Raw genomic sequence first — 23,464 nt, forward strand, 5'->3', positions numbered from 1 at the left:
CCAGAGTGAGACCCTACCTCGAAAAACCAAAAAATAAAAAAATTTTAAAAAACCCAAAATAATAATAATAAATAAATAAATAAAAATAAATAATTATTTCTCACAGTTCTAAAAGTGGGAAGTTCAAGGTCAGGGTGCCAAGATGGTGAGTTCTGGTAAGAGCTTTCCTCTGGCTGCGCAGACAGATGGTCTTTTCCTCGCTGCATCCTCATGTGGAGAGCGAGCTTTCACTTGTGCCAAATGCACAGTGGCAAGCCTACCCTGGGCCTGAGTGGGCCAAGAGGAGTACACAGGAAACAGGCAAGAGCCTTCAATCAGAGCTCCTGGTCTCCCAAAAAAGTGATAAATTCTTCTATTCTATGCTGGTCTCCTTTCCCACCTGGGAAGCTACTTCCTCCTTCCCTCCTTCCCTCCTTTCCTTCCTTCCTCTCTTTCACTCTCTCTCTCTCTTTCTTTCTCTCTTGCTTGTTCTTCCTTCCTTCCTTTCTTTTTTTTTTTTTTTTTTTTTTTTGTTTGTTCGAGGTAGGGTCTCACTCTAGCCCAGGCTGACCTGGAATTCACTATGGAGTCTCAGGGTGGCCTCAAACTCATGGCAATCCTCCTACCTCTGCCTCCCGAGTGCTGGGATGAAAGGCATGCGCCACTACTCCTGGCTTCTTTCTTTCTTTTGAAGCAGGTTCTCATGGTAGCCCAAGCCCACCTGGAGCTCACTCTGTAGCCCAGGCTGGCCTTTCCTACTTCAGCCTTTGGAGTGCTGAAATTAAAGGCGTGCACCGTCATGCCTGGCTTGGCCATCTAGGCATTTGAAGCATCAAGACCCTCCATAGCCACATCACCAGCAGAATCAGCGCAGGCTCTAGAGTCAGGAGGTCTTGTGCTCACACTCCTTTGTGAGGGGGCCATCCTCGTTGAACGCCCCTCGCCCCTCCTCCCCAGGCCCTAATCTGCAGGTACCATTACAGCACACGGATTTGGGGGGTGTTGCACAAATCTGGAACCCATAAGAGAAAATTCTGTGGGACAAAAGATGGCAAAAATGGGCTAGCCAGAGCTAGGGACCTGGGACAAGGTGTGGGTCTGATTGACTAAGTAATACTGAGCAAATGGGAGGGCCCGAGCAGGAGAGCCAGCACCTTGGGACACACCACTGGCACTTATGTATTGCTAAGCTACAGAGCACCTCAAGTTAGCGCCACGGAAAAGCTCTTATGGCTGGTTACCTACAGTGCAACGCTATGGCATTTAAAAATGACTCTTGTCCAAGTGTGAGGGAACTTGGGAGGTAGAGGCAAAAAGATTGTGCGCTCCAGGGCAGTGAACCTATCCAAGGGTGTGGAAATAAAAGGCTTTTATTATTATTTTTTTTATTGGCAACTTCTATGTTTACAGACAATAAACGGTATTTCCCTCCCCTCCCCCACTTTCCCCTTCACAACTCCCTCTCCATCATATCCCCTCCCTCTCTCCGTTAGTCTCTTTTTTATTTATTTATTTTTCTTTTTTTTTTTTGTCTTAATTATTTATTTGAGAGTGACAGACCGAGAAAGAGGCAGATAGAGAGAGAGAGAGGGAGAATGGGAGCTCCAGGGCCTCCAGCCACTGCAAACAAACTCCAGACACATGCGCCACCTTGTGCATCTGGCTAATGTGGGTCCTGGGGAATTGAGCCTCAAACAGGGTCCTTAGGCTTCACAGGCAAGCGCTTAACCGCTAAGCCATTTCTCCAACCTCTCTCTTTTATTTTGATGTTATCATCTTTTTCTCCTAATATGAGGGTCTAGTGAAGGTAGTGCTAGGCACTGTGAGGTCATAGATATTGAGACCGATTTCTGTCTGGACAGTTGCATTGTAAGGAGTCCTACCCTTCCTTTGGCTCTTACATTCTTTCTGCCACCATTTCCACAATGGAACCTGAGCCTTGGAGGGTGTGGTAGAGATGTTCCAGTGTTGGACACTCCTCCAGCACTTCTTCTCAGCACTATGTTGTCTCAAAAAGGCTTTTCTGGGGCTGGAGAGATGGCTTAGCAGTCAAGGCGCTTGCCTGCAAAACCAAAGAACCTGGGTTCGATTCCCTAGGACCCACATAAGCCAGATACAAAAGGTGGTGCATGCATCTGGAGTTCATTTGCAGTGGCTGGAAGCCCTGGCGCGCCTATTCTCTCTCTCTCTCTCTCTCTCTCTCTCTCTCTCTCTCTCTCCATCTCTGCCTCTTTCCCTCTCACAAATAAATTTAAAAAAAATTTTTTTTAAGTATAGTCCTTTTTTTAAAAAAAAGGCTTTTCTGCTTCAACCTCTTGGTTTCTGTTAGATTTTGTCACTGGGGCTGACGTGAGCTGATCTGTGGGCTCCCCAGGTTCAAGGCAAAGGCTGTATTCTGGACATTGGTGTTGCTCATCTGTAGTAGAGCAGTTCTGTCCCTAAGTTCTCCCTTCGTTATCCTGAACAGATTTCTGTCCATATGGGGGTAGGAAACCCCTTTGATGCCTGGGAAACCAGACAGGGAGGAGGCTGAGGAGAGCTTAGCTGGGGTTATAGCTTCTTTCTCCATTCTGGAGTTTCCCCAGTGTCTGTAAGCTTCAAATAACTCTTGTTCGTCCCATAAACCGTACCTGGTCTGGACGTTCATCCCAGCACACAGAGCTGACTGCAGTACTGGGTCTTCACTGAGGACAGGGCTTGTACACTTTGGCTGTGTCCCTGCCTGTCTCGACCCACACCAGTGTCCCTTGCGCATGCTTACTGGCACTTGTTGTGCCTCCGTTCTTCTGAGCAAGGTGTCCCTTTAGGAGCAAGTGAGATGCTGTCCTTTTGTGGTGTTCAGAAAAGCGTTGGGAGTCTTTGGGAGTTGAAAACGCTTTGTGTTGATTGCAGGAGTTCTAAAAATCCTGATGTCTGCAACAGGTCACTTGTGACAGATCTGTGATAGTGTCGTGATTTTAAATCAGTGTTCATGAGTAGGCCTAATTAACTTGTCATGTAAATGATCAGTACTAATAAAGACTCCCTCTCATCCACATGATAATTACCATAAAATTAGAATGAGATTTTTAAGTGTTTTTGAGCATAAAAATATTGACTTAAGAAATCCCATTTAGTCAACATATAGCACTTGATTAACACAAATGTCTTTTCTTATCCCAAATCCAAAATTCAAACGTTAAAAAAGTAAAATTAAATGTGTTTTCTGTTTTTTTTTTCTTTTCCTTTCTTTTTCTTTCCTCTAATATGATCAGGCATAGAACATGAAAAATTACTAAGCTGCTCAAAATGCAGTTACTTTAGTTGATTTTAACTGGAATTAGATACCTTTCTTCTCTTCCCTCCTTTCTTTATCCTTCTTCCTTTCTCCTCCCTCCCTCCTTTATTTCTTTCTCTCTCTCTCTTTCTCCTTCCTTCCTTCTTCCTTCCTTCTTCTTCCTTCCTTTTTCTTCCTGTTTTCCTTCCTCCTTTCTTCCTTCCTTCATTCTGTCCTTCCTTCCTTCTTCTTCCTTCCTTCCTTCTTTCTCCTTCCTTCTTCCTTCCTCCATCCTTTCTTTCTTCCTGTGATGTGGGGCTTAAACGCAGGGATTCATGGTAAGTACATGCTGTCACCAAGTCCCATCTCCAATCACTATCATTTTTTTTTTATTTGAGGGCAACAGACAGAGGGAGAAGGAAGCAGAGAAAGAGAAAGAGGAAATGGGTGCATCAGGGCCTCCAGCCACTGCAAACGAATTCCAGACGCATGCACCGCACCATCGTGTGCGTCTGGCTTACATGGGTACTGGGGAATCGAGCCTCCAACCGAGGTGCTTAGGCTTCACAGGCAAGCGCTTAACCGCTAAGCCATCTCCAATCACTATCATTTTTTTTTTTTTTTCCGAGGTAGGGTCTCACTGTGGCCCAGGCTGACCTGGAATTAACTCTGTAGTCTCAGGGTGGCCTTGAACTTGTGGCGATCCTCCTACCTCTGCCTCCAGAGTGCTGGGATTAAAGACCTGCGCCACCACGCCCGGCTCACTATCATTTTTTAAAAGAACGCTTAGTGAACAAAAGCATAGACGCTGTGCCAATTTTATGACATGCAAATTTTAGGGCTGCTGAAATATGTTGTCATTTTTATCACACACACACACACACACACACACACACACACACCAGTAAAGCATTACACCTGCTAAGGATCAAATATCACGGACTTGTCAGTTGAAATCTGAGCTTTCTGTTCCTCTGATTTCACTGGATGACCTTGAGCAAGTCACTTAAATCCTCAGCTTTGATTTCCTTATCTTTAAGATGGACAAGTCCATTCCTTCCCTTTGTGATGTCACAGGGATGTGGTTAAAAGCCAGATAGTGTTGAGCTCCTGAGAGATGAGCAGCACTTAACGTGATCAATAAATACCTTTCCGCAGCTCTTTAGGTAAACCTCTCTGGAAAGCCTAGCAGATCCTGCTGGCTAATTAGATATTCACACGATACTGCCTCACTATGCAGCAATCCCTGGCTGAAGGTGACCTTCTGGGCCAGCTCGTGCTTCCCAAGCTACTGCTTATTAGCCATCTGTCTAGGCAGTATAGAGTTAGTAACTGGCATGTCATGGACATCATTACACTCAAATAGATCTAGACAGATTTTCTTAATAAGAGATGAAATGCTTCTAAAAAAAATAGACTGATTTGGTAAGGTGTACAGCGAGTTATCTTTTGTGTTTGGAGAAGAATGGTTCCTGTAGAAAGTGTGGAATTGTTGATGATGTAATGATGGTGAGCTCACCAGCTTCGGACACACAGCACGTGTCAAGTTCAAGTACTATTGTATAAACCAAACTAACGGAGGCCCGCCTCAGAGCCCACGGTCAGGACATTGTATAAACCAAAGTAGGCCTGCCTCAGAGCCCACGGTCGGGATGATGAGACAATTTAGGGAACAGAGAGGTCCTGGGGCTTCAGACATGCCCGTCTGGCTTTTCATTCTGCCGAAGTTCTTGACAAAGTCTGCATGAATGTGGTATTGTTTGTTTATGTAAAATACTATATTAATTTCTACTATGTTGAAGATCAAGTAGGTATTTGCTTTCTTTCTCCTTTCTTTTAAAAAAGATTTTATTTATTTATTTATTTGCAAGGAGAGAAAGAGACAGAGAGAAAATGGGTGAGCCAGGGCCTCGTGACGCTGCAAATGAACTCCAGACACGTGCTACACTTCATACATCTTTCTTTATGTGGGTACTAGGGAACTGAACCCTCTCTATCCTTTTGTAATCTTCCTTTGTTGAATCTTCTCTATCTTGTTTTTTTTAATTATTTTTAAAAATATTTTATTTTTATTTATTTGAGAGAGAGAGGCAGCCACTGCAAACGAACTCCAGACACATGAATCCCCTTATGCATCTGGCTTATGTGGGTCCTGGGGAATCAAACCGGGGTCTTTAGGCTTCATAGGCAAACACCTTAATCGCTAAGCCATTTCACCAGCCCTATTTATTTATTTATTATTTGAGAGAGAGAAAAAGAGGTGTGTGGGTGCATGGGTCCTGGAGAATTGAACCCAGGCTGATAGGCATTGCAAGTGAGCCCCTTAAGCTCCTGAACTCCACAGTTCCCTTCTTCTTTTGGTCTTATTTCCTTTGGGAATGAGAGGGCAGTGGACACCTTACTAAATATTTAAAAAATTGAGAGGTGACTTTTGGTTCATCTTCGGTTAACCTCTTTGGGATAGGAGCCAGAAACTATTTAAAAGGTGATGAATGGGCTGGAGAGATGGCTTGGCAGTTAAGGCACTTGCCTTCAAAACCTAAGGACCTTGGTTCAATTCCCCAGTACCCACCTAAGCCAGATGCACAAGGTGGTGCCTGCGCTTGGAGTTCATTTTCAGTGGCTAGAGGCCCTGGTGTGCCCATTTTTTTTCTCTCTCTCTCTCAAATAAATAAACAATAATAAAAAATTTAAAAAATAGGCATGATGGCACACACCTTTAATCCCAACACTGGGAGGCAGAGATAGGAGGATTACCATGAATTTGAGGCCATCCTGAGACTACATAGTAAATTCCAGGTCAGCCTGGGCTAGAGCAAGACCCTACCTCCTAAAAATGAAAACAAAACAAACAAACAAACAAAAAAACATAAAAGGTGATGGATGGGCCTGGAGAAATGGCTCTGTGGTTAAGATGCTTGCCTGTAAAACCTGATGACCCAGGCTCAATTCCCCAGAACCCACATAAGACAGATGCCCAATGGCACATGAATCTGCAGTTCACTTGCAGTGATTGGAGGTCCTGGCATGCCCACTCTTTCTCTGTGTCTCTCATCTCTCTATCTCTCTCTGCAAATAAATAAATCAAAATATTTGGGGGGGGGCTGGAGAGATGGCTTAGCGGTTAAGCGCTTGCCTGTGAAGCCTAAGGACCCCAGTTCGAGGCTCGGTTCCCCAGGTCCCACGTTAGCCAGATGCACAAGGGGGCGCATGCATCTAGAGTTCGTTTGCAGAGGCTGGAAGCCCTGGCGCACCCATTCTCTCTCTCTCCCTCTATATGTCTTTCTCTCTGTGTCTGTCGCTCTCAAATAAATTTAAAAAAAAAATTTAAATAAAAAATAAAATAAAAATAAATAAATAAATATATATATATATATATATTTTTTTTTTTAAGGTGATGGATGGGGCTGGAGGGATGGCTTAGCAGTTAAGGCGTTTGCCTGCAAACGTCCAGGACCCACGTTAGCCAGATGCACAAGGGGATGCATGTGTCTGGAGTTCGTTTGCAGTGGCTGGAGGTCCTGGGGCACTCATTTCTGTCTCTCGCTCTCCCCTCCTCCCTCTATCCCTCCTTCTATATAAATAAATAAGTAAAATAAATAAAATAATAGATAAGGAATAAAATAAATAAATAAAAATAAAATATTTTTTAAAAAGCAGTGAAACAAGATGACTATGGTAAACATAGTATTGTCAGGGCTACAAAACAAAACCTTGCTTCAAAACAAAACAGAAAGGTGATGGATGGAGCTGTTCATTGTGACTTTTTGCTCCTTACTGCTCTCGTGGGCACTGTGCATTCTTCTCTGTGGTCCTCTTTGATTTCTTTTTTGAAACGATCCCCCCCATTTCGAGCGGTCCTCTCTTCTCCTGGCTCCTCAAGGGCACAGGGCTGAGTGGACACTTCCTCATGTGCGTGCTTAGGTGGAGGTGCTCCTGCACGGGACAGAGGACAACTTCAGATGTCATTTCTCTCAGGACGGGCCGGCCACCGTTTTTGAGGTGGCATCTGTCCTTGGCCTGGCACTTTCCAAGTAGGCTACAGTGGCTGCCCATGAGCTCCGAGATCGGCCCGGCCCCACCTCCCTGGCACTGTGGGGCTATGAGTGTGAGCCACCACACCTGGCATTTATATGGGAACTAGTGATCGAACTAAGGGCCTCATGTTTACAAGGCAAGCATTTTACCAACTGAGCCATTTGCCCAGCCAGCCTCTGCGAGGATATTTTGTTTAAATTGTGGGGACCACTAGCCTTTGTCTCTGCTCCGTGACAGGTACATTTTACTTTCAAACCTACAAAGTTTAATTTTGAAGAAAATACTCATAAACTATATATAAAGGGTTTTTTTCAAGTTTTTAATTCTTTTGAAACAGGCATGGCTGTGAATCATAAGGGAAGTTTTAAGGTCAATATTCTAATGATCACCACCTGTAATAATATTTAAGAATCAGAAAACTTTTCACTTCGTCTCTTACATGCCTGGGGTCTGTGAATTAAATTGACTCATGACAGAGACATATATGAGAAAGAGATGCACAGCTTGTATTGATGTGAGCATATTTATTTACTTATTTATGTATTCTCAAATTTTAAAATATATTTTATTTATTTATTTGAGAGAGACAAAGAGGCAGAGTGAGAGAGAATGGGCGCTCCAGGGCCTCCAGCCACTGCAAACGAACTCCAGATGCATGCACCCCCTTGTGCATCTGGCTTATGTAGGTCCTGGAGAATTGAACCAGGATCCTTTGACTTTGCAAGCAAACACCTTAGCCGCTAAGCCATCTCTCTGGCCCTATTTTCGTTTTTTGTGGTAGTGTCTCACTCTAGCTCAGGCTGACCTGGATCTCACTCTGTAGCCCCAGGCTGGTGTCAAATTCACAGGATCCTCCTCTACCTCTGCCTTCTGAGTTCTGGGATGAAAGGCATGCACCACCATGCTGGCTTGATGTGAATATTTTTAAGTTTACATGTCCAGTAGCTTCATTGAAATGAGATGAAAACTCAGGAGGTGATAGAGAGGTGATAGACAAGGATTTTATAGCGCATTTTAACAAAGCGTGATAAATTGTGGAAAAGGGTCAGGTTGGACTCCAAGGGGCAGTGAACTGTGGGAAGGAAAGTAGGAGAGATAGATGAGCCTTGTTTAGCGGGACTACTTAGATTTCTCGCAGTTGCCAGTGATTAACAGCCTTTCCCTCTTCAAGGAGTGGGAGAGGGAGCGCATTTACAAATGGAAATTTCCTTCACACAAGGGAAACGTATGGCCATTTTAGACACACAGGGAAAGACAGAGAGCCCCTTTGTGTCTGCTGTTCTTTTTCTTTATTTGTTTGTTTTTTGTTTTTAGAAGTAAGGTTTCACTCTAGTCCAGGCTAACCTGAAATTCACATGTAGTCTCAGGCTGGCCTCGAACTCATGGTGATCCTCTTACCTCTGCTTCCCGAGTGCTGGGATTCAAGGCTTGCGCCACCTCGCCCGGCTTGTGTCTGCTGTTCTTAAAGTGGTCTAAATCCTCAAGTTTAATCATCTCCTTCAGTTTTCACATCTTTTCTATAAAGCTCTTGAGCACATAAAATAAAAAAATATTAGCATCCTGTTAGCCTGTCTTTTATCAGTGAATTAACAGGCCCCAAGAACATACTGTAAGAGAGGAGGAGAGAAGTTGTTCAATCCCTACATACAGCCTTCAGTTTAAAATAATTCTTGCCCCCTGGCACGGTGGTACATGCCTTTAATCCCAGCACTCGGGAAGCAGAGATAGGAGGATCGCTGTGAGTTTGAGGACAGTCTAGAACTACAGAGTGAATTCCAGGTCAGCCTGGGCTAGAGTGAGACCCTACCTCGAGAAACCAAAAAAAAAAGAATAAAATCAAAAAATAATAATAAAATAAATCTTGCACCACAGTGGCATGTTTTGGAGTGGTGTATTCTAATCCCTTCGTGTATAGTGATTGAGAAAGCAACAAGTATTTATTCAAATACAATCATAGCTAAAGGCACAAATAGACTTTGCTGCATATATATTTATTCCCTCAGCCAACACTGTACTTTGAAATCCCGCAAGCATCCCTCTTAGTATAACATATCCTCTCCTGATCTATTTATTTTTTATTTTTTATTTTTATTTATTTATTTGAGAGCGACAGACACAGAGAGAAAGACAGATAGAGGGAGAGAGAGAGAACGGGTGCGCCAGGGCTTCCAGCCTCTGCAAACAAACTCCAGACGCGTGCGCCCCCTTGTGCATCTGGCTAACGTGGGACCTGGGGAACCGAGCCTCAAACCGGGGTCCTTAGGCTTCACAGGCAAGCGCTTAACCGCTAAGCCATCTCTCCAGCCCCTGATCTATTTTTTGTATGAGAAAGATATGACTATTTTATTGACTTATAAAACCAACAACAGGCAGTTCACTGTTCCTTCCGTGGCAATGAGAGCTGGCTCAAGTCATTTGGGGTCACTGATATTATCTTCTCCCCGTATTTAGAGTGAAAGAATCAGCGAACAGGCTAGAGATGGCTCAGCAGTTAAGGGCACTTGCTGGCAAAGCCTGACAGCCTGAGTTCAATTCCTCAGTTCCCTTGTAAAACCAGAGGCACCAAGTGGCGCATGCATCTGAAGTTTGTTTGACAAGAGGCCCTGGCGTGCCCATTGTCTTTCTCTCCTCAAAAATAATAATTAATAGGGCTGGAGAGATGGCTTAGCGGTTAGGCGCTTGCCTGTGAAACCTAAGAACCCCGGTTCGAGGCTCGGTTCCCCAGGTCCCACGTTAGCCAGATGCACAAGGGGGCGCACGCGTCTGGAGTTCGTTTGCAGTGGCTGGAAGCCCTGGCGCGCCCATTCTGTCTCTCTCTCTTCCTCTTTCTCTGTCTGTCACTTTCAAATAAATAATAAATAACCAAAAATTTTTAAAAACTAATGATAATAAAGAACTGTCCAGGTGGGTAATCATGTATTTTTTGGCTTTCCTGACAGCAGCAGCGTGCAGGCTCGAGCGCAGCCGGCCGCCCATGTCAGTGGTCTAGGATGGCCAGTGAGGGCGCCAGCATCCCAAGCCCTGTGGTGCGTCAGATCGACAAGCAGTTTCTGATCTGCAGTATATGCCTGGAACGGTACAAGAACCCCAAGGTCCTGCCCTGTCTGCACACTTTCTGCGAAAGGTGAGCCTCTTCCATGCCTGCAGTGGGACTCTCGCACGCTGACTGGGGTGGTTTAAATGGGTCCCCCATAAGCTTGTGTGTGTTCTGAATGCTTCGGACCCAGCTGATGGCAGTTTGGGAGGTGGAGGCTACCTGGAGGAGGTGTGTTGCTGGGGGCAGGGTTTGGAGTGTCCTAGCCAGCTGCCCCTTGCCAGAGTTCAGCTCACTCTCCTGTGGTTGTTTTCCACCTGCTGTGGCCAAGGTGATGTGCGGCCTCTGGGGAGCCTCCCCCAACACCCCAAACTGTAAGCCAAAAAAAAAAAAAAAAAAGTCCCTTCCTCCCATGAGCTGCTGCTTTTTTTGTTTGTTTGTTTTGTTTTGTTTTGTTTTGTTTTTTTCAAGGTAGGGTCTCACTCTAGCCCAGGCTGACCTGGAATTCACTTTGGAATCTCAGGGTGGCCTCGAACTCACGGCAATCCTCCTACCTCTGCCCCCCGAGTGCCGAGATTAAAGGCGTGCGCCACCACGCCCAGCTAAGCTGCTGCTTTTGGTTGGGTGTTTTGTGCCAGTAACAAGAAGGGAAGAACCGCAACACTGACCTTCTGCCACCTACCACAAGGCTCTTTCTGGGGATTCTGCCTTTACCCAAGGGAGACAGCGAGCCTCTTGGGCTTCTGACAGACATCTCGGAACCCACTCGGGTCCTGCCAGTAACTTGCCTCATTTCAAACGACTGCAAGTAGGAGAAGGTCGTCCAGGTACTTGCTGCTGGCTCACTGCCAAGAGAGGGAGCATTAAATAAGTACTTTAAAATTTTCAAGATTTCCCTTTGTTCTCTGAGAGAAGCAGTTGTTGCCAAAAAGAAAAAAAAAGGATGGAATTACCATGGGATTTTTTTTTTTTAATCATGAAAAATGCTAATAAAAATTAAAAAAAAGAAAGAAAGAAAGAAAAAAAAAACCACACCAGTTCCTTCACAGAGAGTTCTTTGTGAGAGTCAATTACAAACCCCTCATTTCCTGCTGGACCAGATGAGGCAAAATACCTGCACATATAAGGAGTTGCTTCAAAGGACCGCAATTCCTTCTGAAGATATTTTAGACACATGCTTGATGTCCCATGTGGACCCTACAGTGATATATATTGTGATCTGTTATCTATCAACTATCTTTATGTATGCTTATACATATAAAATGGCCACGCCAAGGCATCTGTCGCTGCAAATGAACTCCAAATGCATGCACCAATTTGTACATCTGACTTTTTAAGCGGGCAGACTTGAACCTGGTCAGCAGGCTTTGCAGGCAAGTGCCTTTAACCACTGAGGCATCTCCTCAGCCCTATTGATCCTTCTTGAAAGAGTTTCTTTTGGAGGGCCATTAACCACTTATCAAAGGGTGGGCGTACTGGCTTATGCTTATAGTCCCAGCACTTGGAAGGCCGAGTTCGAGACCAGCCTGGGCTACACAGTGAGTTCCAGGTCAGGCTGGACTAGCATGAGTCCTGCCTCAATTAAAAAGTATCTATATATACCTTTGGGCTGGAGAGATGGCTTAGCAGTTAAACACTTGCCTGTGAAGCCTAAGGACCCAGGTTCAAGGCTCAATTCCCCAAGACCCACATTAGCCAGATGCATAAGGGGGCGCACGCATCTGTAGTTCCTTTGTAGTGGCTGGAGGCCCTAGCGTGCCCATTCTTTCTCTATCTGCCTTTCTCTCTGTCTTTTGCTCTCAAATAAACAAAAATATACACTTTTACTACATGATTTATCTTATTAGAAATTAGACTTAAGAACTTTGTTAGTACGTCAGGCATGGTGGCACACACCTGTAATCTGAGCACTCAGGAGGAGTTCAAGGCTCATCTGTGCAACACAAGAAGACCCTGTATTTTAAATAATTTATTTTTATTTATTTATTTGACAGAGAAAGAGGGAGAGAGAGAAAGAGAGAGAGAGAGAAAGGGAGAGAATGGGCACGCCAGTGCCTCCAGCCACTGCAAACGAACTCCAGATGCGTGCGTCCCCTTGTGCATGTGGCTAACGTGGGACCTGGGTCCTTTGGCATTGCAGGCAAATGCCTTAACCACCAAGCCATTCCTCCAGCCCAAGATCCTGTATTTAAAAAAAAAAAAAACCTTAAAAAGAAAAGAAGACAAGAAAATTGTTAGTAATTAGCTTATCCAGGGATCAATTTAAGTATTTCCTTAATGTAACTATATATTTTTCTAAAACATTATATTTTGAGGTTGTGTGTGTGTGTGTGTGTGTGTGTGTGTGTGTGTGTGTATTTTTTTTCGAGATAGGGTTTTGCTCAAGCTCAGGCTCAGGCTGACCTGGAGTTCACTATGTAGACTCAGGGAAGCCTCGAACTCATGGCAATCCTCCTACCTCTGCCTCCCAAAAGATTAAAGGCGTACGCCACCACGCCCAGCTCTGTTAAATATATTTTCTATGACTCAGTGAATATAATTTAAATGCCTTACTCCCCATTTATGTAACAGGAAGTCCATGTTTCCAGTGGCTCCAAATGTATGCTAATTACATTTGTCATACATTTGCTATCTGATTGATGAAGTTTTGTTTTTGAGTTGATTTACTCTGTAAGGTCCTAATTGTAGAAGAATTATCACATTCTTTGTGGTGGTAATGAACGGAGAAGACACAGATTTGTTACTGTTGGTCATAGGGTGTTTGTGTGTGAGTGTGTGTGTGCTTCTTTAGTGGTGATATGCATAGCGCACCCATACTCCAATTTATTCATTTTATTTATTACTGTTTTGTAATTCATATTCTAAACTAATTAAAGTGATTTTCTCCCAACCCTGATGGGATGCAGCTAAGACATGAATTCCAGTGAGTGGTCAGTGTGGTAACACAGAAGTATGACTTCACTTGCGGCAGTCACCATCTCCTGACACTCCATTTGAACACAAGGGAACTGCCCCAGGCTTCTTGTTTTTCTTTTTGTTGTTGTTTTTTGAGGTAGGATCTCACTGTGGCCCAGGCTGACCTGGAATTCACTCTGAAGTCTCAGGGTGGCCTCGAACTCTCTGAGAGCCTCCTACCTCTGCCTCCCGAGTGCTGGGATTAAAGGCCTGCGCCACCACGTCCAGCTTGCCCCAGGCTTCTTGTAGCTCCTGCTCCCTGGATTTTTATTTTTCATTTTTCTAAGCACCTTTCCCTGACCATGACAGGTGAGAAACAGCACTTCCGAGCGGCCTAGTGTCTGCCGACCTCGGCCTCTGCTCCCTGTCCCATACTTGGTGGTGGTGAATTATGAGATCCTGCCATGGGGAGTCCCGGTGAAATGCTCTGTGTTAGATGGAGTTTTTTTTTTTTTTTATAGTAACAGCTTCCATTATTATAAAAAATACCCCATGGTGATACCCTCCCTCCCCCCACTTACCCCTTTGAAACTCCACTCTCCATCATACCCCCTCCCCATCTCAATCAGTCTCTCTTTTACTTTTGATTTCATGTAGATCAAGTTTTTCGAACAGTAACTACATTGGAGTGATGGCCTCCTGAAAGTACGTAGCCACTTCCCTTAGAAGAGAGAGATTTCATTTCTGTACAGACAGACTTCCCAGCTTGTTTCACCTCGGGAAGCTGAGCTCTCTGGCCGGCCATGCTGGTCATAGACTTCGGCTCCTTGGGAACGCAAAGCTTGGGAGGAAGGAAAACCATACCTCCTCTCTGGCCTAAAGGAGGGGCCAGTTCTGAGTCCCCTGATCTGATTAGTCTGGTATTAGTCCAGGGACATGTGCTACACCTCAAAATCGCACTGGAAACCATGTAGTAATCAAGGCAATTGTCCTTACTAGGGAAGTGTTCCTTGAAGAAATGTTTGATAAGCAGGAATTCCAAGGATGAGTGAAAAGTATACAATGGAAGCCTGGCGGGCGTGGTAGCGCACACCTTTGATCCCAGCACTCGAGGAGGCAGAGATAGGAGGATCACCGTGAGTTCAAGGCCACCCTGAGACAACACAGTGAATTCCAGGTCAGCCTGAGCTAGAGTGAGACCCTGCCTAAAAAAAAGAAAAAAAAAGTATACAACGGGAAGTGAGTAGGAGAAAAGAATGTCAGAGATATACAAAAGTGTCATAGAGAGAGATCAGGACACCTGGGGGAAATGTAGTCGCCCCCTCCCCCCACCACCATGGCTAACATGCAGCAAATGAGGGGAAGAGACAGAACATGTAAGTGCTAGCTCGCACATGGGAAATCCATGTGGTCATATGTGGATTCTTTTTACTTTTATTTTTTCTTCGAGGTAGGGTCTCCCTCTGGCCCATGCTGACCTGGAATTCACTGTGTAGTCTGAGGGTGGCCTCAAATTCACAGCGATCCTTTTACCTTTGCCTCCTGGGAAGGTGTGCACGGCCACGCCCAGCTAAAGATTGTTTAATTGATTGATTGATTGATCTTGTAAGCTGAGAAAAGAGGACAGATAGAGAGAATGGGCACACCAGGGCTTCCAGCCACTGCAGATGAATTCCAGATGTGTGCTCCACTTTGTGCATCTGGCTTTCCATGGGTCCTGGGGAATCGAGCCTGGGTTGTTAAGCACCTTAGCTGTTGAGCCATCTCTCCAGACCTTTAATACTTTTTTTTTTTTTTAACTTTTGTTTTTTGGTTTTTTGAGGTAGGGTCTCACTCTAGCCTAGGCTGACCTGGAATTCACTATGCAGTCTCAGGGTGGCCTTGAACTCACGGCAACATCAAGTTTGAGTCTAGTAAAATAGGACTGAAAATGTCGCTGGGGTTTCCGCATCGTTCATGACCTTGGCATATCTGCCTCTCTCTGGTATGCAGTTGGTGTTAGCTTCGTTGCAGTCTGCCAGCTCTTGTTTGTGAGAGGAGCCCGTTTCCTGTGGCTTGCAGTTCCAAGGGGACTTTTCCTCATGGCAGAGAAAGCATGTCACCAACAGACATCCTGTCCTATGGTCTAGGGGTGTTGGTTCATTTTCCCTGCTCATTAAAGAATCAAAAGGCAGGAAAGGGTTAGAAAGAATAAATTAAGGCTGGAGAGATGGCTTAGCGGTTAAGCGCTTGCCTGTGAAGCCTAAGGACCCCGGTTCGAGGCTCGGTTCCCCAGGTCCCACGTTAGCCAGATGCACAAGGGGCCGCACGCGTCTGGAGTTCGTTTGCAGAGGCTGGAAGCCCTGGCGCGCCCATTCCCTCTCTCTCCCTCTATCTGTCTTTCTCTCTGTGTCTGTCACTCTCAAATAAATAAATAAATAAATAAATAATTTTTTTTTTAAAAAAAGAATAAATCTTATTTTAAAATAAGAGGTAAAGAAAGCAGAGAGGGCAGACTCCTCAGAGAGGAGAGGGTTCCAGAGCAGGGAAACTCACCACCCCTGCGGGAAGCTGGATTCTCATCAAACGAGGGACGTCTGCCCATCGAATCAAGTCTGCCCGAGACTGAGTCAGTGTCTCCGAAGGTTGCTCTGTGACGCATCCCGTACTGTGCAAATCCTAAGAAGTTTGTTAAGCCAGCCGGCAGGCATGAAAACCCACCCAGGTCAGGAAGAAGAAGGAGAAAGTGGGGTCACCCTCTTGTCCATTTTGGGTTCGAATGTAGCCACCTACCAAGGGTCCTCTTTCCTGTCTCTCGGCCTGGTCTAGGAAACTGTCTCCTACAGTGTTCTGCACACCTTGCTACATGAGCTAGGGAGGAAGCAGCCAGAGTGAGCTGGCTTGAACCCCAGTGGGCTGAGCTACTAAACCTCGAGGTCCGATTCCCACCTCCCAAAGGCTTCACCACTTTCCCAAATTGCCACCAGCTGGGGACCAAGTGTTCAAAACTCACGAACCTACGGGGCAGGGGAGGGGCAGAGAGGATTTCATTCCAAATGCCACAACTTTCCTTGATATTGCTTCCTTTATCTGCAAAGTAAGGGGCCAAATTAATAATTTTCAAGCTCTGGCTAAGCAATTAGAAAACATTAGTCTAATTTTAGGGTTTTTTTTTCTAAATTTTTATTAACAACTTCCATGATTATAAAAAATATCCCATGGTAATACCCTCCCCCCCCCCCATTTTCCCCTTTGAAACTCCATTATCCATCATATCCCCTCCCTAATTTTGGTTTTGACTTTTGTTTTTGTGGGGCTTGGAAAGAACTGGGACCTCACACACACTAAGCAAACACTGTACCACTGAGCTACAAGTCTACTTATTTAGAGATTAGATTATGGGGTCACACTGCCTAAGCATGTATTCCTGCTCCACCCCTGGCCAGCTAAAGAACCCCAGATAAGCCACTTAGCCTCTCTCTGCCTGGGTTCCCTTATCTTCTTAAAGGTACCACAAAGGCACCTCGGCCAAAGGCTTAGGAAGTATTCAAATGTAGTGAGCTGTAAACATGGTGGTCATTGCTAGTGATACATTTCTTTTTTAAAAATAATTTTTTTAATTTATTTGAGAGTGACAGAGAGAGAGAGAGAAGAGGCAGATAGAAAGAGGGAGAGAGAGTGGGCACTCCAGGGCCTCCAGCCTCTGCAAACAAACTCCAGATGTGTGTGACCCCTTGTACATCTGGCTAACAGGGGTCCTGGGAAATTGAGCCTCAAACCGGGATCCTTAAGCTTCACAGGCAAGCGCTTAACCACTAAGCCATCTCTCCAGCCCACATTTCTTTCTTTAAATGAATTAAGTTTGTACTTCTCGAGGACAGGTAAAAAGAGGTGATTATGACTGAGTTCAGGTATCCCATCTTTGCTTTGACTAAACATTTCCACTTTGATATTTTGGTTTTGTTTGTCTACATATCTGATTATGGTTTTATATGTAAAATGAACTTCAATGCTAACAAAAACATTTCACATGGGTTTTTAAAAATATATTTATTTAGCCAGGCGTGGTTACACATGTCTTTAATCACAGCACCCGGGAGGCAGAGGTAGGTGGATCTCCATGAGTTCGAGGTCACCCTGAGACTACATAGTGAATTCCAGGTCAGCCTGGGCTACAATGAGACCCTACCTTGAAAAACCAACAACAACAAAACACACACATATTTACTTGCAAGCAGAGAGAGAGAGAGAGAGAGGGAGAATGGGTGCTCCAGAGCCTCCAGCCACTGAAAATGAACTCCAGATACATGCACCACTTTGTGCATCTGGCTTAACATGGGTACTGGGGAATCGAACCCAGGTACAAGGGCCTCGGCACAGTAGCTCCCCCGGTCCCTGAGAACACAAATAGGTCCCCGCGCAAGAAGCGGCGCTCTGCATGCGCAGCTCGGCGCTAACTGCCCCCACGTGTCCTCTGCCACAGGTGCCTGCAGAACTACATTCCCGCCCACAGCTTGACCCTGTCCTGCCCGGTGTGCCGCCAGACCTCCATCCTGCCCGAGAAAGGCGTGGCTGCCCTCCAGAACAACTTCTTCATCACGAACCTCATGGACGTTCTGCAGCGCACGCCGGGCAGCAACGTCGAGGAGTCTTCCATCCTGCAGACGGTCACCGCCGTGGCTGCGGGGAAGCCCCTCTCGTGCCCCAACCACGATGGCAATGTAAGTGAGGCACCAGGTGACTTCTGGGGAGCCCGGTGCCTTTGACCTGGGAGAGCAGGGGTCGAACATGGCAGAGATCATACATTGAAACAGCACTGCTTCAAAATCACTACTTGAGGGCTGGAGAGATGGCTTAGCGGTTAAGCGCTTGCCTGGGAAGCCTTAGGACCACTGTTTGCGGCTCGATTCCCCAGGACCCACGTTAGCTAGATGCACAAGGGGGTGCACGTGTCCGGAGCTCATCTGCACTGGCTGGAGGCCCTAGAGCCCCCATTCTCTCTCTCTCTCTCTCTCTCTCTCTCTCTCTATCTGCCTCTCTCTCTCTCAAATAAATAAACAAAAATAAATCTTAAAAAAAAAATCACTACTTGAAGCCGGGCATGATGGTGCACACCTTTAATCCCGGCACTCGGGAGGCAGAGGTAGGAGGATCACTGAGAGTTCGAGCCCACCCTGAGACTACAGAGTGAATTCCAGGTCAGCCTGAGCTTAGAGTGAAACCCTACCTTGAATAAACAAAAGTGATTGTCTGAATAGCCCTCTGACTGTTTTGCCTGCTCACTTTCTCTGGTCAGAATTAATTAAACAATAATAACCATCTTCATTATGTTTGCTTAGCATACATTGTTTATAGCCTCAGGAGAGCCAGTCAGTAGCTGTTTGCAAGCTGGGCATGCTTTTGAGCCACACACACATCTGAGTCATAAATTATGGATCAAGATTTAATAGTGGATAAGTTCTATAATCTGAAATTTATTGTTAACTGTTAATTATTGAGAGCTGTTTATTTTTCTTGGGAGAGGACTTTTTTCTCGTGTTTCTCAATAATAAAGAAGTTGAAGCTCTGTGAATCCCTGATAATAAATTACAGACTATAATTGCAAACATAATCCCCACTACTAGCAAGCACAATGACTGTCATAAACAAAGGCGGGTCTGTGGGTGCCATCAAGTGAGTGACTCACAATAGCTCGGTAGCAGGAAGAGGCTAGGGGCACTGCCTGGCTTTTATGACTCAGACAGCCTGATTCAAACCCTAAAGTGCATTCACTGCATCAGCTTTGACAAGTTGAACTAAACTCTCTGTGTCTCATTTCCTCTTCTGTTAAAAAAATAAGTAATAATAGTATTTACCAGATAGAATTATTGGAAAATAAAATATTTAAATCATATGACATTCATGGTAAGCTCTTGATAGAAGCTAGTTATTATTAAAATTATTTCTTGGGCCGGGCATGGTGGCATATGCCTTTAATCCCAACACTTGGAAGGCAGAGGTAGGAAGACTGCCATGAGTTTGAGGCCACCCTGAGACTGCATAGTGAATTCCAGGTCAAACTGGGCCAGAGCGAGAACCTTCCTCAAAGCCCCCACCACCAAAAAAATTATTTCTTGGTTCAGGTGTGATGATATAAGATATAACCCCAGCCTTCAGGAAGCTGAGGCAGGAGAATGGTGAATTTGAGGCAAGCAAAGATAGATAGACTTTTTTTTTTTTCTTTTTCGAGGTAGGGTCTCACTCCACCCCAGGTCTGACCTCGAATTCACTATGGAGTCTCAGGGTGGCCTCAAACTCACAGCGATCCTCCTACCTCTGCCTCCTGAATGCTGGGATTAAAGGCGTGCGCCACCATGCCCAGCTTGATAGATAGACTTAAAAAAAAAAATACTTCCTACAGGCTTGGAGTCTAGCTTAGTAAGAGAGTGCATTCCTCCCATGTGAAAGGCTCTGAATTCAATCCCTATCATTGTCTCCCAATTATTATTTTATTTAGTGCTAGGAATAAAACCCAGGGCTTGCCAGGTGTGGTGGCGCACGCCTTTAATCCCAGCACTCAGGAGTTAGAGGTAGAAGGATCGCCGTGAGTTTGAGGCCACCTTGAGAATACAGAGTGAATTCTGGGTCAGCCTGGGGCTAGAGTGAGACTCTACCTCGAAAAACAAACAAACAAACAAACAAAAAAAAAAACCCAAAACAAAAAAACCCCAGGGCCTTATGCATGCTAAAAACATATCCTATCACTGAGCTATAACCTTATACCCTTAGTCCAAGTAGGGCTTCTTTGTAAAAAGTTATTACTTATTTATTTATTTATTTAATTTGGGGGGAGTTTCAAGGTAGGGTCTTGCTGTAGCCCAGGCTGACCTGAAATTGGTCTCAGGCTGGCCTTGAACTTACAGCCATCCTCCTACCTCAGCCTCCCTAGTGCTGGGATTAAAGGCATGTGCCACCACACCTGACTTATTATTTATTTATTTGAGAGAGATTGAGATAAGAGAGACAGAGTATGGACACGCCATAGCCTCTTGCTGCTGCAAACAAGCTCCAGATGAGTGCGCCACATCTAGCTTTATGTGGGTACTGGGGAATTGAACCCCAGTTGCCAAGCTTTGCAAACAACTGCCTTTAACCAGTAAGCCACCTCCCCATCCCCCCTAAAATGACTTCTAATTAATGACTTTGTTAATTTTTTTTATTACGAATTGGCTACTTTACAAGTATTTGAGGAGCTTCAGCGGTAGCTCAGTTGGTAAAGTGCTTGTCATGGAAGCATGAGGTCCTGAGTTCAACCCCTGGAACTTCATAAAAGCCAGGCTTGGTGGCATAACACTGGGAATTCCTCCACTGGGGAAGGGGTGACAGGCAGATCCCTGGAGCTCACCAGCCAGCTAGTTGAGCCTAATTAGGTAGGTTCCAGGCCAATGCACAGACATATACACACCACAGATAAATATGAAGCATCAAGATATCTGAAACTTCTTGTAGTAAAAGGCCCAAGCTCATCAAGGCAGTAAGTGATTGTGATAGCGAAGTGATGCTTCTTGAGGTGCTGACGTCATCTCTTGCCGTCCACTGAACTTGCAGGCTGGGCTGGGCTGTCCTTTCTGCCACGTGCTCTCCATTCCTTCTGCTTGTCACTTGTTCAGCCACCGTCTCCAGCTCTCAGTATCCTCCACCCAGTGTTCTCTGGCGATGCTCACTGAGACATCTCTTTCCCTCCATCATGCCACTTCCTTGATTGCCCCCATGGCACTCCCCATGTATATGTGTGGGCTGTTGGCTTATTGATCATCTGGCTTTCTCTTTCAAATAAGTTCCAAACCAAAAAAAAAAAAAAAAGCTGGGCATCGTGGCACACACCTTTAATCCCAGCATTCGGAGAGGCAGAGATAGGAGGATCAGCGTGAGTTCAAAGGCACCCTGAGACTACATATTGAATTCCAGGTCAGCCTGGACTAGAGTGAAACCCTACCTCAAAAACACCAAAAAAAAATAATAATAATAATAAAGAAAGAAAAATTTTAAAGTTCCAAATGGGGGCTGGAGAGATGGCTTAGTGGTTAAGCATTTGCCTGTGAAGCCTGAGGACCCCAGTTCGAGGATCGATTCCCCAGGACCCACATTAGCCAGATGCACAAGGGGGTGCACCCATCTGGAGTTTGTTTGCAGTGGCTGGAGGCCCTGGCACACCCATTCTCTCTCTCTATCTCCCTCTTTCTCTCTCTGTTGCTCTCAAATAAATAAAAGTAAACAAAAAAAGTTTTTTAAGTTCCAAATGGTTTAGGACCTTGTTCATGGCACCATACCAAGCACCTCATCTCACACATATAAGCCAGTCAGTCCCCACTTGCTGAACAGATTTGCCATCCATTCTTGGCTCCTCGGCACATTGTGCAAGGCAGCTGTTAGTTTCCTTGGCTTCATAGAGAAACTCAGGCTTAGACAGTTTAATCACAAATGTGACTGGCACATCATGAAAGCTAGACCTAGAGGAAACAGCATCCCAAGTTCTGAGGCAACCCAAAGACAGGAGAGACACCGTGGATTGCACATCTGTAATCATTTAATTGGGAGCTCACTGGATCAGCAATAGCAATCAGGTGTCATGTCCACACTGTACCCCAAGGAAGAGTCACTATGTGAGTTCTGGAAAATGAGCCTGAAAAAAGGGTGCTTATGGGCTGGAGAGATGGCTTAGCAGTTAAGTGCTTGCCTGTGAAGCCTAAGGACCCCAGTTCGAGGCTCAATTCCCCAGGACCCGTGTTAGCCAGATGCACAAGGAGGCGCACACATCTGGAGTTCGTTTGCAGTGGCTGGAGGCCCTGGCACACCCATTCTCTCCCTCTCTCTTTCTCTCCCTCTCTCTCTCCCTCTTTCTTTTTCTGTCTCTCTCAACTAAATAAATAAAAATGAACAAAAAAAAAATCTTTAAAAAAAGGGTGTTTACCAAAGAAGCTTAGCCATTCTTCTTGTGACCATTTTTTTCTCTCTCTCTCTCTCTGTGCTGGTTCTAGAAAGTGTAGTCCATGCAGATCACACCTGGTAGAGAAGTACATTTAGAAACCTGTAGGGGATTTACTCTAGATAGTGGCCAAACTTTGGGGTGTGAAGGGGTGATCATGTGGAAGATCACATGATCACTCAGGAAGATCACGTCCTAAGCCATCAGAAGGTGGAATTCAGGGATGGTTGGTGGCTGGGCTCTCAGAACATGGGGTTGGAAGGCAAGGGCCAGAACACAGGCAGGCCAGATAATGCAGGGAGGAGCCGGGGAGGGTGGACGGGGAGAGACCGTGGCATGTGACCAGTTGTGAGAGATAGCACCAAGAAAATGCTTGACCTACATTCCATAAGCAGTGGCACAGGCATTTATACCTTTGAAGTAAGACCTGGATATGTCAGTGTCCTTAGGGTGGGACAGAGCAGCCAAAGCAAAACACTGGGAAACCAATTTCGAATTTAAGAGGCCGGATTGAATACTATCGTCAGCACTGGAGAACAGAAAAGGAATTTCAGAGGAGAGTCCTTGCACTTGAAAATCCGCCTCCCACACAGGAAAAAACATTGATAAAAGTCAAGTGAAGCTAAGCTATTAAGATCGTGAGATCTTGAGCGATGAAAATTGATCCTATCCTAAATTATAAAGAAGATATCACTATATTTTCTAATTTTATCAACTCAGTTCCTGCGCAGTGTACTAAAATTAAATGCATGATTTCATGTGTTTATGGAAAAATCACAATTTTTAAAAAATTCTTATTTACTCAAAAAAATAAATGGCAGGGCTGGAGAGGTGGCTTAGCGGTTAAGGCACATGCCTGCGAAGCCTAAGGGCCCAGGTTCGATTCTCCAGGTCCCACGTAAGCCAGACGCACATGGTGGTGCATGTGTCTGGAGTTCATTTGCAGTGGCTAAGAAGCCCTGGCATGCCCATCCTCACTCTCTCGCTGACTATAATAAATAAATTAAAATTTTTTTTTAAATCTTAAGAAAAAAGAAATGGCAAACTCAGACTATTTATGAAACATGGAAGTAGAAAATTTGTCGAATGTATAGCATACAGTCAAATCTATTCAGGAAATTAAACAGGCTGATGGATTCTCAGGGCCGAGGAAATGACGCAGCATGTTAGAGAGAGTGCTTGTCGCTCAAGTAAGAGGGTCTGAGACCCCCTTAGCTTAAATCCCCAGCACCCACAGAACAAGCTGAGTGTTCACTTGTACTCCCAGTCCTGCGAGGGACAGAGACCAGGGAATCACTGGGGCTCACTGGTCAACCAA

At 45.2% G+C, this 23,464-nt stretch overlaps 1 protein-coding gene across 6 annotated transcripts in view; it reads left to right on the forward strand.

The window, feature by feature from the left end:
• Trim2 (tripartite motif containing 2) overlaps nucleotides 1-23,464 on the forward strand; it is a 192,862-nt gene that overhangs the window by 134,558 nt on the left and 34,840 nt on the right. For 4 of the 6 annotated variants that reach the window (XM_045130717.1, XM_045130715.1, XM_045130718.1 and 1 more), the window contains exons 2-3: nucleotides 10,213-10,397; nucleotides 17,665-17,902. In XM_045130717.1, coding sequence (XP_044986652.1) covers nucleotides 10,264-10,397; nucleotides 17,665-17,902 — 372 coding nt within the window. In that variant the 5' untranslated portion in view covers nucleotides 10,213-10,263. The remainder of the gene's footprint in view (nucleotides 1-10,212; nucleotides 10,398-17,664; nucleotides 17,903-23,464) is intronic. The other 2 variants (XM_045130716.1, XM_045130714.1) reach the window with 1 other exon arrangement.

This window comes from Jaculus jaculus, chromosome 12 (genome assembly GCF_020740685.1).
Source record: "Jaculus jaculus isolate mJacJac1 chromosome 12, mJacJac1.mat.Y.cur, whole genome shotgun sequence".
Classification (NCBI taxonomy): domain Eukaryota; kingdom Metazoa; phylum Chordata; class Mammalia; order Rodentia; family Dipodidae; genus Jaculus; species Jaculus jaculus.